This window comes from Cnephaeus nilssonii (assembly GCF_951640355.1).
Source record: "Cnephaeus nilssonii genome assembly, chromosome: 5".
Classification (NCBI taxonomy): Eukaryota; Metazoa; Chordata; class Mammalia; order Chiroptera; family Vespertilionidae; genus Cnephaeus; species Cnephaeus nilssonii.
This window is the reverse complement of record NC_137076.1, coordinates 76938292-76956429: the sequence shown is the minus strand read 5'-3', so window position 1 is coordinate 76956429 and position 18138 is coordinate 76938292. Positions and strand designations below refer to the sequence as shown.

Sequence of the window (18138 nt, the reverse complement as noted above, 5' to 3'; positions counted from 1 at the left end):
TGGACTTGGAGAGTATTATGCTAAGTGAAATAGGCCAGTCAGAGAAAGACAAATATCACCTGATCTCACTCATATGTGGAATCTAATGAAGAAAAGAAACTAAGAGACATGGAAGCATGCAACAGACTGACAGATCTCAGAGGGAAGAGGAGGGGGACAGGAAGAGATTAACCAAAGAACTTGCATGCGCATATGCTTTACCCACGGACACAGACAATAGTGCAGTGAAGGCCTGGGGTGGGATGAGTTGGGAGATGGGCGGAGGAGGGTTATGGGGTGGGGGGGGGGGACATCTGTAATACCCTCAACAATAAAAAGAAAGGAAGGAAGGGAGGGAGGGAGGGAGGGAGGGAGGGAGGGAGGGAGGGAGGGAGGGAGGGAGGGAGAAAGATCCAAATCATGGTCCCAGCAACTGCGTAGTCTCAGATGCTTGGAGGCACCCAGTGATGTGCCTGCGCCTCCTCCAGGAGCCAGGCTGGGCGTTACCACCGTGGTCGGGGCTGGAGCAGGCTGTGTAACCCCTTGTTCACACTTCCCCAGGATATTACCAACTGGCAAACTCTTGCCCAGTTCCTGTTTCCAAAGAGTCCAGCAATTTCCCCATGCTCGGAAGGGTCCAAGGCAGGGGTCCTCAAACTTTTTAAACAGGGGGCCAGTTCACTGTCCCTCAGACCGTTGGAGGGCCGGACTATAGTTTAAAAAAAACTATGAACAAATTCCTATGCACACTGCACATATCTTATTTTGAAGTAAAAAAACAAAATGGCAAAAACACCCACATGTGGCCCGCGGGCCGTAGTTTGAGGATGCCTGGTCCAAGGTATGCAGACAGTGTAGCGGGAAGAACCCTGAATTAGGAGCATTGGGATTTGCTTTGTGACTCAGTGCCATTTACTGTACAACCTGGTGAAAAGAACTCATCCACACATCATCTATAAAAGAGGAAGAATAAGTGGCCTGTCCACTTCATTTGGTTTTTGTGAAAACTAAGGACAAATGTTGGCAAAGGTACTTTACTAAAATGCATGTTGTGCAAATGTTCTTTCCTCCAGGCAAATAGCTATCATACCTAATTTTATGACCCTGTCCTGCTGTGACCCCGGATTCCGGAAATGCTGGACCTGCCAACCTGAGGCAGCTGTGGCCTGCTGCCAAGGCTGCTGGGAGAGACTGTGAATCCCCACACGGGGCCAAGAACTACCAATACTAATGTCAAGTCCAGAAATCAGGACAATACTTGCTCTTGTCAATTGATTCAAATAACAAAGAGATGTGTCACCAACACACGTTACTTCACAATGGTGTGTTCTGTTGCGTGCACCTCTGTTAATCTCTGGTAGCTTTGTGGGGCCACAGTTTGAAAAAGCCTCAACCAAACTGACCAGAATTCAAGGACTCCTCTGGAATGACGTGGCTAAACGCATGGCCTGTCCATAATCCCCCTTCGTCCACTTCTGGGCTGCCACTGCTCCCGCCCTCACTTCCTAGTAGCAGCCCAGAGCCTGCGTGAGGAGGCGGCCGAGGCTGTGTGGTCCTGGCTTGTCTCCGCTTTTTGTGCCCCTTGTCGTGCTCCGAGGGTCCCTGCCTTCCCACACAGGCTTCCCTTCAGGAAAGTTAGCAGCAGTAAGTCCTGCCCTGCACTCGCCACGTATTGGGAAACCCGCTGCATCAGAGGCTGCTCCTCCCACGGCCAGCCTGCCTAGGGAAGTGTTTTCTTGGCAGCCACACATCTTCACAGTAGCAATAAAACGACGCTGCCAAAGCGACCAACTGATGTATGGAGGGCCCTGAGGCACAGCTGGTGATCTTCCCAGACAGACACTGCTGACGATTCGGGGAAACGGGAGAAGTGCTTTCACCCCAGTGGCCAGCGTGCGGATTCCTGGGCTCAAACAGGCTTTGTGTTCTGGGGTGCACTGGACGACCTCGTCCAGATCCACCTCCGCACTGACCTCTCCGCAGCCCAGCTCGTCTCCTCGGACACGCCCGGAGACTAGGACCCTTTCCTCCTCCAATCCTGGCACACGCTGCCTGCTTTGTTCTATGCACATTACCTTGAACATGGCAGAGGCAAGCACCTTCACTCCCTTCCCCTTGCCCTCAGCATTCTCTCTGAGATGTCTCTTGCTTGTCCTCTCCCACCTTGGAAAGAAAGCCTTCTTCCTTCTCCACCCCTTGGTCTCTGTGCCCAGTGTCACCCCGACTTCAGCAATCCTCCCTTCTCTCTGCCGCCCGACACTGCGGTCAGGAGTCTCTCGGGCCTCTGTTTCCCCTGCTGCGGAGCTGGATGGCCTGGGCAATGCCCTGTCCCGCCTGAAACAACTGAGTGAGCAGGCAGGCCACCTAACCTGAGCCTCCGTTTCCCCGCCTGTAAAATAAAGAGAATGACAGTGCCTATTCACAGCTATGAGATTTAATCACTGTAGGTGTGTTAGAGCGATGCACATTGTATGGGCTTAAAAATTGTTAACTCCGGCTGTTAGTGTCCTTATAGCTCTCTGCTCCTTCCCAATTTTTTTTTTTTTACTGTTTTCTCAAGGATGTCCACCTTCTGCTTTTTTGCAGCTCGCCTTGACATTGGTACCTGATGTCATGACTGCGCCTGTCACTTCTATGTCTGACATTCCAGCTGCAGTCCCACAGGCACCTCACACGTGAGCCAAGCCAAACCTATCACGCCCTCTCTCAATCCTGCCTGCCAGCCAGTTCCCAAGCAGCGGCGATAAGCACGTATTGATCACCTCCTCTACGCCAAGCCCTGTCTCACACACGTCATTTGCCATTTAATTCCCAATGCGGGAGGTTCCACTCAACAGTCACCCAACTTTGAAATCTGGTCCATTTTTGACAATTTCTTCTCTCCTGCGTGGCCTGTTGGTTCTACATTATCGATGCCTGCTGCCCCGCACCTGAGCCCATCCTCAGCTAAGAAAGCCACACCCGTCCACAACTCACCCGCATCTTCCCCTCCCTGCACTGCACGTCCGCACTAACCAAGGCCACCATGACCCGCCACGTGCCTGCCTTTCCTGCCACCGACTCTTTCCCTACGCTGTGCCTCAGGCTGAAACACCTCTCCTTGTCCACACCCCATCTCTAAATCCCAGCCAGTATTCAAAGGCCCGGTCAACAGCCACTTCCTCTCAGGAGCCTCCTGATCTACAGCGCCAGGCTCCAAGGTTCTGAAGCCCTTGACGGGCCCTGCTCACTCTATACATCTGACTTCCCACCAGACTGTGCCCTCGCTGAAGGCAGGGGCTGTGGCCTGAGGCCTCTGATGTACCTGCTGTGTTTGGCTCAGAGCAGGGATCTGGAAATGCTTGTGAATGAGGAGTCAGAGTGAACTCAAACAGGCGTGGCAGTCAGCCCCGTGCCTCCTGCGGGGCCTGGGGAAGTCACCAGGATGGTCAGCACAGAGTCAATGCCCAGGCCTCCTCTAACCCCCCAAACTCTGCCCTCTGGTGATATTGAGGGCTTTCTGATCTGCATATTGATTAGGCTCTTACTGAAAACACAGACCAGATTGGGGAGGAGTGAGTGCTGTTGGCCACGGCCTCCAGGCTGGGACTTGGCCAGCAGGGGCTCATGCCTGTGCAAAGGGTAATGATGACTCTAAAAGGGAGGGTCCCTTTACAGGTGCCTGCTGTCAAGGCCACGTCCGTCCGACTGAACTCAGGCCAGCTCTTCCTTGTTTGCCAAGTGGCAGAGGCCCAGGAGGAAGAGTTTAGGAGGGTACTGCTGTTCTGGACGCAATGGCAGGCAGCGCCAATGGAAACTTTCTCTGACCTCCATCGACTCTAATGCAAGCTGGCAAAGCCCTCCTGTGTACCAGTTTCACATGGACCACGAAACTTAAAAAGGATCATAGCCTTTGACCCTCTCAGGAATCAAAGAGCCCACACATTTAGGGAAGTAATCCTAAATAAAGGCAATTCTTTATGGAAAAGTTTGCTGATGACATTACTATTGTTAGAAGAGGAAAAACTGTAAACAACCTAAATGTTCGTCACTAGAATGACTGTTAAACAATAAGTTTACTAAATCATGCACTGGTTTTGATTTTTCAGTGTGTTAGGATCTTTGTGTATAACATTATCCCATTCCATCCCAGATGCAAAATAGCTGCTATTATGCCTGCTTTGCAAATGAGTAACCTGAGGCTTGGCCATGTTAGGTGAGGCGTCCAAAGTTTCTTGACATGGTAGAGGATTAGAAGCAGGCAGTCTATCTCCAGAAACTAAATTATGACCACACGACATCATTCTTATCAGTGTGTGTGTGTCTTTGTTTGCATGTGCATGTCTATTTAATGGAATATTGCACATCCTTTAAAAATATTATTCCTCTATTTTAAAATAATTTATATGCTATTTTAATAACAAAAGTATTTGTTATAATGTTGAGCTAAAAACAGAATGTGAACTGTCTAGATAATATGAGTATAATCTCCTAAAATATTTAATCTATGTGTATAGAAAAGGAAAAGGAAATGTGTGTTAACAGTAATTGTAACCCAGCTGGTATGGCTCAGTGGTTGAGCATCAGCCTATGAACCCGGAGGTCACGGTTCAATTCCCGGTCAGGGCACATGCCTGGGTTGCAGGCTCTATCCCCAGGAGGGGGTATGCAGGAGGCAGCCAATCAATGATTTCTCTCTCTCTCTCTCTCTCCCTCTCCCTTCCTCTCTGAAATCAATTAACATATAATTTAGAAAAGTAATCCAGGGATTGCATTTGGGAGGATGGCCATCTTCTCCCTCTATAGTCCATGCTCTGCATTTTCAGCCTCGGGTCACCACCAATGGGCAATCAGGCTTCAGTTGAACCATTGGCTTTATATTTGCAAATCCGCCAAGCAGATGACCTGAGCTGCAGAGAAGCCGGAGGCTTCTGGCACTTGGCTTTGGCACATGGGCGTAGTCTCCCATGGCTCAGTGTCACCACCCAGGAAGTGCACAGGCAATTCAGGGGTAATGCCACAAGCCATGAGCAATCCCACAGCCCTGTTCAAGGCTGCTGGAAACGTCCATCTCAGCCCAGTCACCACGCACTGGGCCTGACCCAGAGCAGCGACCACAACCTGTAGCCAGCCCCCGCCTGCACTGCGCTTTGGGCTGTGCAGTGTCATGTTGTGTTTGGCTTTGTTTTTAATTGAATTATCTAATAACTTTCGGTTGAAAGACCCCACAGATAAATCTAGCTTTCTGCTTTCTCTTAAAAATCGAAAGATCCAGGCCCCGTGGCAACGGTCCGCAGGAGCAGGATCTAGCCACCCCCTCGGACAGGAAGTGGGCCCACCGCTCCCTACTGCCTCCAGGTGCGCAAGCTGATGCACGTGCTTCAGCTGCTGCCTCTCTGACAGCAGAGTGGTGTGGAGAGGGCAGGACGTCTGTGTCCGTGTTAAACGGAAAGAGGAAAAATGAAACATAGGCTAGGAGGGCTGTGGGTAGCAACAAGTGGAAGAGGGTTCATTCTCTGCTCACTTCTGTTACCTCCCTGGTCCCAATGAGTCTGAGTTTTCTACCTCTGGCCTCAAGGGTTCCTGAGGAACAGTGCAAGGCCAGGCTCGGACACCCTCACGGCGGGGCAGGGAGGGCAGACTGAATCAAGGCGCCTGGGCTGCCTTGGAATGCTCCTGCGCCAGCTCAGGGAGCTCAGTCTGTGGGCACGCGGGGTCCACAGGGTCACACGCAGCAGGCTGCCGGGGAGAGGGGTCTTCTCCACGGGGCAGTGAGCCCCGTTGGATGCCTGAGGTGACAGGAAGGGCCACGAATCCAGCCCTCCCATTATACAGAGCAGGAGGCTGAGGCCTAGGAAGGGGCAGTATCTCCCCCGAGGAGACAGAGTGAAATCAGAGCCAAGAGCCAAACTCCAAGGTGTTGAAATGTGTCTCCTAAGACCCCCAGCTCATCCTTCTAGAGCCAGCACCTTGTACTCAGCACAGGAAGTGCCTCTGGCACCTTCCCTCCTCCTCGGTCAGAACCACTGCCAGGAGAAGATGCGGGAGCCTCTGAGCAGGAGGAGGTGACAGGTGCAGGAGTGGCCACAGGGCACACCAAGAAACGAAGCTTTAACTGGAGTGTCAAGGGCGAGGAGAGGAGCGCCCCCTTCACGCCCCTGCGGCCTGTCCAGGTGCGAGGCCCCCGGCCGCGCTCCCAGGTACGTGGGCAGGTGTGGCTTGGAGACCGATGCCCCATGCCTGGCTTACTGCTCTGCTGTTACCCTTTTTCAATTCGTAATGATTTTGAGCAAGGATCCCACCTTTCCCTTTTTCACTGGGCGCTGCAAATTGCGTAGCTGGGCCTCACTCACAGAGATTAGGCGTGTCCCTGAATTAGCGCCTTGACCTCTGGGAGCCTTGGTTTTCTCCTCTGTAAATGGGGAGGGTAATAGCATCGGCCTCGCGGAATGGTCATAGAGACGAATTAAGAGAACACACGCAGAGCTCTCAGCAGTGCCCAGCATGTGGTGAATACGTAACCACGGGAGTTTCTACTCTAGGTAAAGGAACAATAATTACAGACGATTACGTGACCACGTAGATGCCCTGCTCAATAGAAAGGATGTTATCCCCGCACCCCAAATCAGGCAAATGAGGACGGGGTCACAGGTGCCCAGACACCAGGCCCCTCCCAGGCCTCTTACTTTCCCGAAATGGCTGTGTTTGCATCTGCAGGCGGATCTTGATGAGGTCCACGGGCGTGCCCAGTCCGACGGACACCACGCCGGCCACCATGCTGGCCAGGAGCAGGTCTGACAGGGTGTGGGGCGGGCCGGCCTCAGGCTCCCTGCTGTGGTGCTGGCTGAGGAACCTCTGCGTGTTACTGAAGACCCCAAACACCACCGAGTTGTACACGGCGATGCTGGCCAGGGGGAAGGACATGCCCTTGAAGAAGCCGAACACCTGTGGGGAGAGGAAGCGTGAGAACTGCAGCCGGGTGCCAAGCTCCCCACACTGTCCTGGGCACAGACCTGCCCTCCTGCAGCCTGCAGGCTGGGGGGAGACAGAAAGCCAGGTGCCAGTGAAGAGGACACAGGCGGATGCTGATGTGAGAGGAGATGGGCGGTGAGGACATTCCTGCCCTGAGGAGAAACCGGCTTCTGCGTGAAGTCTTGTTGACAGAGGGTGTGTCCTGGGCCTGTACCCAGTATTTGCCCCTGGATGCTGAGGTGACAGGAAGGGAGTGGCAGTCGTCTTGGGCTGTGTCCGAGGGGCTCTGTGGAGCCCTAGTGGGTAAGTGGGCTTGCCAAGCATCACACACACCCTCCTCACTTGCCACTCCCACAAAAGCATTCTCCGGGCACTTGCCACACACGTGCCAGGCCCAGGGGCCAACAATAGGAAGGAAAGCTTCACCAAGTTCAGGGTCTGGGGGCGGCGTGGGGAGGGGTGAATCTGGAAGGACAAATTAAACTATAATGTGCGAAGCTGTGGGGAGGGGCTAAGAAGAGGTCCCACAGCCCCCAGGGACACCTGGGCCAGCCTGCATTGGGGTGCCCCTGAGCAGGGTGTCTCAGAAGAACAGCTCGAGGAGAGAGCCCCAGGAAAAACAGCACGGAAGGGCTTCTGTGCGTAGGCAGGAGCCTGGAGGCTGCGGAGAGGTCCTTCAGACTGTAAGCTCGGTGGACAGCACAGCTGCTCCGTGGACACCGGAAATCCTACGGCCTGGGAGTCAGGCCGCATCCGAGCCCCACCCCACGCCCACGGTGAAAACCCTGGAAGCCGCTGCACAAACCCAGGCCACATGCAGACCTGCTAATCCCAAACGCGTGCCTGCACCTTACGTGCCAGAGATAGGACACCTCACACATGCACGTTTGCCCACACGTGCAGCACACACACACACACACACACACACACACACACACACACCCTGCTTCCCCTCTTCCTCAGGTCACCTGGGGCATTGCTGAGCCCTGAGCTGCTGTGTCTCAGAGGAACATCCATGGTCCCCACAGAAACCCTGGAGCTGACACTGGCTGGCAGACACGTGGGGGACGTGTGCCAACAGGGAGAATCAATAACCACGTCCCGGGATTGCGCATTACCCTGTAACAGCCAGTACCAGGTTGGTAGGACTCATCCAGTTTTAAAGCAGCCGATCAGAGAGATAGAACAACACCCTGACACAGGACACACTTGGTCTGAGGAGAAGCTGCAGGGGCGGGCGGAGGCCCCCCAGCTCCAGGGCACGTCCCACGTGGACAGTGGTCAACAATGGGGCCACGTTTCCGGTGACTCAAAGACAAGCCTGGGACTGCCATGGGGCTAACACCTGGCCGTTGCTTTAATCAACAGGTCATGTCATCCTAAATTTTAAAGTTTATTTTAAATTCCCCAAAAGCTGACTTAGATAGCCTCCCTAAAGCATCCGATAATTCTCAAGAAGGGCACCTGACGCACCTTCTATAAAACATTATTCAGGCTTTCCCCTTTGCAAAGAAAGACCTTGAGTCCCTCGAGCTGTGGTTCAAGCCAGCGGTGGGCGTGTGATGGCGGAGCGCCTGGCTCCGGCCGGATGAAAGGAAGCCTGTGAGCACATGGTACCAGCCACTCACTAGGTTTTGAAAACCTGACAGGTCACCCTGCTTCTTGCAGGAATTTTCCACACTGTGGTGAATTTCTCCAAAGCGGTCACACAAAACCAGGTTTTGTCTCCCATAGCCTCACACTAGGTGGCAGGGTTAGGTGGTGTGAGCTGATCAGGGAAAACTGAGCTAAATGTGATGAGCGGGAACAGACTGGCCTCCTCCACCCAACGTGCTGGAGGCAGGGCTGTGAAGTTGTTGACAGGGGGGGTGTCAGGCCTGGGTGGGCTTCACCCCATTCTGTGGGAGGCCCTGGTGTGTGTGGCTCCAGCACCCGCCTGCCCAGGGGGCACTTACACTCTCCTTCTTGTACACCGTGCGGATGCAGCTGAAGGTGTTCCCATAGCCCACGCCGGCCTGCAGGCGAGTCTGCAGAGAGAGGCAAGGGGGTGAGGCCGGGGAGAGATGCTGAGCGTCCAGCACTGAGGCCCCCAGCAGGAAGGAAGGCCCTGCCCACCGTGCCCCGGCAGGAGGGAGGTCTGGGCTCGGGCCTGGACAGGCTGCCCTGTCCTCCTCTGGGTGTCCCATGCAGACCTTCTCCTGGTCCAGGAGAAGAACAAAGGTCAGTTTGTTGAGCAAACACGATGCTTGTTGGGGGACATCTGACCCCTGACTCGGGTACAAAAAGCTAACTGGTGTGTGGCTCTGTCTGTCACTCTGCCCTCCCAACATACCCGGGAAGTGACCAGCTCTTCTCACCTCCAGAGCCCTTCATCTCTCATTGGGGTGATGCCTGGTCCCGCCATGGCCCCTGCTCCCCCCACTCCTGACACAGTCAGACTGACCTCTGACGGTCTGATAAATTGTGTCACTGCTGCTTATGGCTCTCCAGGGGTCTCCTATCAACTTAGAGTAGATTCTATGTGTTTAGCCAGCACCCAGGAAGCCTGGGTGAGCACCCAAACCTGCCTGGCACCCCACCCTGCCATTTCCTCCATCCCCTGCCTCCGCCCCACCCGTGCACAGCACATTCCCTGGAGCATCGGTTCTTTCCGCCTCCAGAACTTTCCACCTCTGTTCTTCCCCTGAAAGGCTCTTCCTCCAGCACCGGCTCATCTTTTTGGTCTGAGCTTCAATGTTGCCATGGTGTCATCTGTTTGCCTGTTCACTTAGGGTTTGTTTGCACGCCCCTCTGGGGCAGGGCCACCTCCTACTGCCCTCTTGTCCTGGAGCCAAGTGGGCCCTCGCTCCTGGCCCCTCTGCACTGTCTGATGTGGAAGGCGTGGTGTCCTGTAGTGGGGGCTGGCCGTGGTGACCAGGGGCTTCATGAGGGCACAGAGGGTCCGATGAAAGTGCCCAGGGAGGTGCCCATGAAAGTGCCCAGGGAGCCCTCTATCCTAGTCTCAGAGGGTTCTACTTGTTTTAAGAGGTGTGGCCTATAATTCCCCATTACAATACTTCCTGCCCTGGCCGGTTTTGCTCAGTAGTTAGAACATCAGCCCTCAGACCGAAGGGTCTCGGGTTCAATTCCTGGTCAAGGGCATGTACCTCGGTTGCAGGTTCCCTTGCCCTGGTACACACTGCATCAGCATAAACCGTAAATGTATCCGCTGTGCCAGGAGCCAGGTGAGAAGCCTGACCTCAGCCCCACTGTCATCAAACAGCAGTGACAAGGAAGCTGCAGGCGGGGCAAGGAAACTTTGACCAACTCGGCACCCAGGTAGGTCTCCTAGCTTGGCTTTCCCCTGGGCCAGCCTGGGGCTTGAGACACATCCCAGCGTATGGCCCCCTCATTGCTCTACCCTCAGTGCTTTCTGCCCATTTCACAGACGAGGACACCAAGGCTCAGGGAGGTTACGTGCTGTGCCCTGGTCCCAGGAGAGTAGGTGGGGAGGCTGGACTGGACTCGGGCTATTCTGACTCTGAAGCTCTGCCCAGACCTTTGTCAGTGGAAGGGGATCTAGAGAAAATGTCAGCCAGAGGAAAGGAGGAGGAGGAGGTTCTGGGGTGAAATGGCCCTGGGACACCCCCCTGGGCTGGACCCCGAGGCTGGCCAGTAAGCTGGCATCACCAGGCGGCACCCAGCAGGGAGGTTCTCAGGCTGAGCAGACTGGCTTTTACGAATCAGAAAGGGTCCCCTCCAGATGCTCAGGGCACAGAGTGAAGAGAAGAGAACTCCAGCCTTTTCAGGTGGCATGTGGCCGGACATGCCTATGCAAGGGGGGATGGAGGCTCCAACAAGGCCCACCCGCCCCGGGCCAGCCCTGGGCGAGGGAAGGACACTCTCCCAGGAGACGCAGAGCGCACCTGCATTAGGAGTGCGGCTGGAAGGCCCACAGGGCAGGACCTGCACTAGCTTGGTCCAACACCAATGCCTCGCCATCCCCACAGTGCCCACACAAAGTGGTTGATGTGTGAGCAAAAGGCAGAGCCTGTATGAAGAACAGGAGCCACGAAATATCTTCCACGATTTAAGATAAGTAAACTGCCCTGACAGGTTTGGCTCAGTGGATAGAGCGTCTGTCTGCAGACTCAAGGGTCCCAGGTTCGATTCCGGTCAAGGGCATGTACCTTGGTTGCGGTCACATCCCCAGTAGGGAGTGTGCAGCAGGCAGCTGATCGATGTTTCTCTCTCATCGATGTTTCTAACTCTCTATCCCTCTCCTTTCCTCTCTGTAAAAAATCAATAAAATATATATTTTTAAAAAAGATAAGTAAACTAACCTCCCATCAAAAGGGGAGCAGGCCCAGGCTCTGACCTAGGAGGGGGCCACTGTCACACGGGGAGGGGAGGGGGGAACACAGGGGGCAGCTGCCCTGTGAGAAGGGCCTGCGAGGCCCCTCTGTGTGTGTGACCCGAGCAGAGCTTTGCATTTGGACCTGGATGTCACTGTGAGTGGCCACGCTCCCAGAGCATGGCTCTGGGTCTGCTCACCACTGGGGACAGGTGGTAGGGGTGGGAGTGGAGTCAAAAAGTGCTCCTCCTCTTTCCCTGCCGCCGCGGAGTGCACAGAGGCGGAGGCTTGGGTGCGTTCAAGATTCGGCTCTACCCTTAACCCACCGGCATGGCCGAGGCAGGCATGGCTGCTGGAGGGGTCATGGACGTCAATGCTGCTCTGCAAGAGGTGCTGAAGACCGCCCTCATCCACGACGGCCTCGCGCAGAATTCACGAAGCTGCCAAAGCCTTAGACAAGCGCCCAGCCCACCTCTGTGTACTTGCATCCAGCTGTGATGAGCCTGTTACGTCAAGTTGGGGGAGGCTCTTTGTGCTGAACACCAAATCACCCTCATTAAGGTTGACGACAAGAAACTAGGGGCATGGTGGTCTCTGTAAAGTCGACAGAGAGGGAAACCCCGTAAAGTGGTTGGCTGCAGTTGCGTGGTGGTTAAGGACTATGGCAAAGAGTCTCAGGCAAAGGATGTCATCGAGGAGTACTTCAAATGCAAGAAATGAACAAATAAACTTGGCTTTTGTTTATAAAAAAAAAAAAAATGCTCCTGCCCGGCCGGCATTACCAGTGGTTGAGCATCAACCTATGAACCAGGAGGTCATGGTTCGAGTCCCGGTCAGGGCACATGTCTGGGTTGCAGGCTCTATCCCTAGTGTGCAGCTTGCAGGAGGCAGCTAATCAATGATTCTCTCTCATCATTGATGTTTCTATCTCTCTCTTCCTCTCCCTCTCTGAAATAAATAAAAAAATATTTTTTTAACAAGTGCTTCTTTGTAGTATCTCACTCCTTGCTGTGTGACCTGAGGCCAGCCCTTCCCTTTCTGAGCCAGCTTCTACATCTGTGGACCTAGGGGCTGAGTGACCCCATGCCAGATGGCCCTGCTGGCTCCAGAGTCCTCACACCACGTGAGCTCCCTCAGCTTATGATGGCTTCCCCTTCCCAGCCCGGGTCCAGAGTCCTACCCTGACACCCAAGGCCTCCGAGGGCTGAGGGCCGACCTCCCTGTCCTGGCTTCAGACCCGCAGCTGCTGTCAGAAACCTGGTGTGTCAGCCAACTGGCCATGCCGGGCTTTCCCAGGTACGCCCCACGAAGTGTCCCCAGCTCAGTGCCATTTCTAATCACCTAGAACCCAGCCTTACATTTGGGGCTCAGAGGCTAAGTCACACTTAAAGTCTTTCCCGGTTCCTTGGTTCCCAGGGGCTTATAGGACACTTGCAGTGCCCTCCCCCACCCCACAGTTCATGAGAACCAAAAGGCAGAAACGAGACATTCATCAAAACAAAATCACTGCCAAGCACTGAGGGTAGAGCCATTCCAAACCAGGCCTCCTGGCACCACACCCCCATGAACTGGCACAGAGAACCTGCCGTGGGCTGGAGACGGGATCAGACACGGCAGGCAGACTCACTCCAGGCCCTTTCCAAGAGGTAATGATGAACAGGGCCATCGTACCTTGACCGTGTCCAGAGGGTAGCCGACTATGACACTGGCTGCACCTGTGGATTGAAGAAGAATACCTGGTCACTCAGCGCTGCACTTGTACTCGCTGGCTCTTGGGATAGGACAGAGGGCTCAGGTACTTACATTCACTTATTCTATCAATGCCCACTCACCAGAGAGGCCTCGCAATGTGCTAGGCACTGGCCAAGGCATGGAGGAAGGCAGAGAAAAAGTGGAGTAAAACCCGGTTCTGCCCTAAGAAACAAGAGCACTCTCCCCCCTCCCCCCCCACAAAGGGCGGTGAAGGTGCTGGGATAACTGGGTATTTACATGCAAAAGAATGAAGCTAGACACACTATAACACTATCCGTATAAAAAATTAACTCAAAATAAAACAAAGACCTAAATGGAAACCTTGAAACTATAAAAGCCACATACTAAAACACAGGGAAAAATCTTCATGACCTTAGATTTACAGTAGATTCTTAGATATGACACCAAAGGTACAAGTAACAAATGAAAACAATAAACTGAACATCATAAAAACTTTAAACTTTTGTGCATCAAAGGATACTATTAAGAAAATGACGTCAACCTACAGAATGCGGGGAAATATTTACAAATCATATGTTTCATAAGAACCTAGTATCCAGAATATATAAAGAACTCTTACACCTTAAGTGGGCAAAGGACTTGAAGAAACATTTCTCCAAAGAAGAGATGCAAATGGCCAACAAGTACAAGAAAAGATGCTCCACATCATTAGTCATTAGGGAAATGCAAATCAGAACCACAGCGAGATCCCCCTCCACACCCACTAGGATAGTTACCATTTAAACCGAAGAAGAGGAAAATAAGTGTCATTGAATATATGAAGACATTAAGACCCTCATACATTGCTGGTGGAAATATAAAATGGGTCATGCCTGGCCTGCGTGGCTCAGTGGTTGAGCGTTGACCTATAAACTAGGAGGTCACGGGCTCGGTCCTCAGTGGGGACATGCAGGAGGCAGCTGATCAATAGGTGATTCTCTCTCATTATTAATGTATCTATCTCTCTCTCCCTCTCCCTTCCTCTCTGAAATCAATAAAAATATATTTTAAAAAAATAAAGCTTAAGTAAAAATAAAAAAGAAATATAAAATGGTGCAGCCACTGTGGGAAACAGTTTGGCAGTTCCTCAAAAAGTTAAGTATTGAATTACCAGATGACCCAGCAATTCCATCCTAGGTAAATATCCAGAAGAAATGAAAACAGGCACTCAAACAAGTACGTGTGCACACATGCTCATAGCCGCACTATCCACAATGGCCAGCAGGTGGAAACAGCCCAACTGCCTATCACTGGATGAACGGATAAACAAAATGTGGTCTATCCCTACAATGGAATGTTGTTAGATATAACTAGGAATGAAGAGCCGATACAGGTCACAGTGTGGATGAATGTTGAAAACATTATGAAAATGAAAAAGGCCAGACTGATTCCATTTATATGAATTATCCAGAATAGGTAAGTCCATAGAGACAGAAAGTAGATTGGCAATTGCCAGGGTTTGGGGGAGGGGAACTGGGAGTGAGAGCATGGGTCCAGGGACTTCTCTGGGCATGAGGAAAACGCTCTGGAACTAGACAGAGGGGATGGTTACATGGCACTGTGGATGTACTAGTTGCCGCTGAATCACACACTCTAAAATGGCTAATTTTATGTTACGTAAATTCATCTCAAAAAAGGGGGAGGATGTAAAGAGAAAACCCAGAGACTTTTCAGTTACCGGCAGGTTACTTAACTTAAGCTGTGTAGGTGGGAATAATATCAGCACCTACTTCACAGTCCCACTGTAAGAGCAAAATGAGGTTATGAATGTAAGTACCAGCAGAGAGCCCAGCACTTCCAGGACATTCAAAAAGAGGTGCTGCTGCTCTTGATTTTATTTTTTTTATTTTTAGAGAAGGCCTCTTTGAAAAGGTGATGGATACTCTGGGTCTTTTCACAGGAAAATGCCTAACCACACACATTCACAAGTCTGGAACCATTTTTGTGGGAAGGTTACCCTGAGCTCATGTACATCAAGAAGCCCTTATTGGAGAAGTCAGTGATGATGCGATTGAAACAGGAGCCATTTTTCTAAGACAAATTCTCCATCACAGTGATGAGGAAGAAAGTGTTTCTGCTAGCAAGTGTCTCTGCTCACCAGGTAAGGTAGGTAAAGGGGTATTGAAATATGAGATATTTACAGGGAAAGAAACCAGCTCTTGGTCTAGAACCTCCTGACCCCTCTCAGCCTCTGCTTCCCACAGAACTGGGCAGAAGCAGAAAAATGATGGGCAGCTGGGAGCTGGAATATTCACTCCACATGAACCCTTCCCAGCAGGGAAGGACCGAGTCTGGTCCTCAGGCTCCAGCTGCTCCCTATCCCAGTGAGTGCATCCTTCACAATAGGCATCGCTCAGGACCACACCCCAGATCCAGCCTTGGGCCAGCATCTCCCTGTTCATTTAGCCTGCCCATCTGAAAGCAAGGATGCAATGTAAGAAGTCAGACTATCAGGCCTTGGGACTTCACAGACCAGTAAAATTTCAAACAAAATGTGAAGGATGTAATGGTGAAATGTTATCATGCGAGGTCATTAAGAAAGAAAACAACACTAAAGCACAGGGGTTAAAATGGCCCTGGTGCCAGACTGCCTGGGTTATTCCAGCACTCACACCACAGGTCGACCTTGGACAAGCCACTGAATTTCTCTGCGTGTCCTCATCTGTAAAATGGGGATGTAATAACCGTAGCTACCTCATCTATAATAATAAAAGGGTAATATGCTAATTAGACCAGACATCTTCTGACGTCATTCCAGATATCCTTCCTGATGAAGCTGGGGCCGGAGGGAAGCCAGCCCGGGTCCTGGGTGCCAGAGGAGGGAAGCTCGGGTCCCGGGTGCCAGAGGGAAGCCGGTGCCGGCAGCCAGGGGAAGGAAGGCCTACTCTTGCACGAATTTTTGTGCATCAGGCCTCTAGTTGGAATTGGAATTAAAAAGAAATATACATAAACAGACACAAGAGACCACATATTTTTGGTTCCATTAATATAAAGTGTCCAGAAAAGACTAATTTATAGAGCCAGAAAGTAGATTTGTGGTTGCCCAGAGGGTAAAGGAGGGGATGGGGTTTAACTGTAAATGGGCATAAGGATCTCACGTGGGATGAAAATGTTCCCAAACTAATTTATGGTAATGGGTTCACAACTTGGTGAAGTTATTAAAAATCACTGAATTGTACACTTGCAATGGGTGAACTTTATAATATGTAAAATAACCTTAAAGTTATTTTAAAAATATACACAGAGCACTGAGCATCTGGTACCTACTAAGTATTCACTGTTACTACACTCACCATTTCACGGAAGCAAAAAAAAAAGAAGTTAACATCAACAAAATACGGACATTTACAGAATAAAGGGCACTCCACTACTTGCTGTGTGCCCTGGGGAGGGTCTCGGGTCATCAGAGACTTCGAGCTCCTCTGACAGCTTTAGCCTCCGGGGGTTTCTGCGCCCAGCCACTGGCGGCCCTGCTGACGTTGTCTGGCTACGAAGGAAGCGGAGGGAAAGCTTTCCCTTGGGATGGCTGAGGGTTGGCCAAAGAGGGCCTCCGGGTGCAGCCCCGAGTGGGAAATTAGGAGGGGCAGGTCTCAGCCAACCAGAGAGAGCCGGTGTCAGCTTAGAATGCCCACCATGAAAGGAGCCACCTCTGCTCAGGAGGGTGAGAAGCCGGTGCCCTGCAGCCGTCTGTGGGGGGCAGAGTAGATGTCTGCTAGGTGGGAGGGGGTGGCAGAAGGGCAAGGACCTGGGATGCTACCTGGCCTGTTGCGTGCTCTCCCCCCGCCCCCCCCCCCCCCCCCCCGCCCCCGGTTCTCTGTTTCCTACAAATCTCCTAGTCTCCTCCATACCTAGAATGCTTGGTGGCCCCACACACACACCATAGCCTCTGCCTCAGCACCTCAATATTTTATTTTGTCTTTGGGGAGGGGCTGCATTTGCCAACATCCCTTTGCCGATGGTCCTCTTAGATGGGACCACAAGGAAGATATTTTACAGTAAGTCCCTCAAACCTCCCCCGCTATTCCCATTTATATCTGAGAAATGGAGGGATAGACCTATTGGGAAGAGAGGAATGGAGAAGGAAATGGATGAACCTCCTGAGCAAGCAAACCCATCCCAGGCCCAGCAGAGAGCGGCCCCTGCAGCGGTACAAGGGACCACAGTGCCAGGAGGGGGGCTCTGACAGTTGACAGCGGCTGGCGGAAGAGGGGAAGGGTTCCTACTATCTGCTCCCCCAGCCGGGGCACCCCTGGGACCAGCCTGATCACGCAGTGGGGCTTCCCATTCTGCGTAGGGCCAGAGGCCAAGCGCCACCCTCACCCACAAGTTCCTGCGAGCCACGTCCCCAAATTCAGGTGCGCACCGGGCCACCAAAGGGTGTGTACGCGCCGAGACGCTCCATTGGCTGTCGGCTTAATCATTACCGGACCAAGCTCCGCGGATCCTAACTTGGAGGCAACTCGGGAGCGCAGGTGAACCTCTGTGAGGCTCGCGGAGTTCAGGCGGGCAGCCCGTGGGGAACTCAAGATCCCGAGTGCGGGCAGCTGGCTCTCCCCGCAGCAGGTGGCGCGCGCGGCGCGGGCGGGACCCGCGGGCACAAGAGTACCCTGGTGCGGTCCAGGGTGTAAACTCGACCCGCGCGGCGCCCGGCTCGCCTCTTTCTGTCTCTCGGACCCGGGGGTCTCCCGAAAGCACACACACCTCTTGGGGGTCCCTCCCATCCATGGTGGGCTCACCTCCGATCCAGCCCGCCGCAAAGTCTTCCAGCTGGAAGCTGCCCATGGCCGGGGCCGCGGCAATGCGCCCGCCCGGGCCGGGCCGGTGCCCATTCAATGTGTGAGGGGCGTGGCCCGCGGGAGGGGCGCTCGGAGGAGGACAGCAGAGCTCCCTGCGCGGCCGGCGACGCCCAGCCCAGCCTCCAGTCCCCGGCGCCCACAGCACGCCCCCAGCGGACCTTAAAGGCGCAGCAGGCAGGCGGGCACCGCGCACCCCAGGGGAGATGCCAAGGCCCCGGAGATTCCCTGAGTCCCACCTTCTCCCTTGCCAACTGCAGAACCTTGGCGCCTTGAGGCAACGGTGTCTGCCGGCGCCTGTAATTGTTCACATCGCGTGGGGCACTGGAA

At 53.2% G+C, this 18138-nt stretch overlaps 1 protein-coding gene and 1 pseudogene across 3 annotated transcripts in view; one reads left to right on the top strand and one right to left on the bottom strand.

Moving 5' to 3' along the window:
* Nucleotides 1–17931, bottom strand: part of SLC25A48 (solute carrier family 25 member 48) — a 41389-nt gene extending 23458 nt beyond the window's left edge. For both annotated transcript variants that reach the window (XM_079772576.1, XM_079772577.1), the window contains exons 1-4: nt 17752–17931; nt 12935–12978; nt 8886–8957; nt 6645–6903 (exon numbers count right to left, since the gene is read on the bottom strand). In XM_079772576.1, the coding sequence (XP_079628702.1) occupies nt 6645–6903; nt 8886–8957; nt 12935–12978; nt 17752–17797 (421 nt within the window). In that variant the 5' untranslated portion in view covers nt 17798–17931. The remainder of the gene's footprint in view (nt 1–6644; nt 6904–8885; nt 8958–12934; nt 12979–17751) is intronic.
* LOC307100205 (small ribosomal subunit protein eS12-like) lies at nt 11328–12370 on the top strand (annotated as a pseudogene). The gene has a single exon. The product of its transcript is annotated as a small ribosomal subunit protein eS12-like (transcript).
* Nucleotides 17932–18138: the final 207 nt, after the last annotated feature.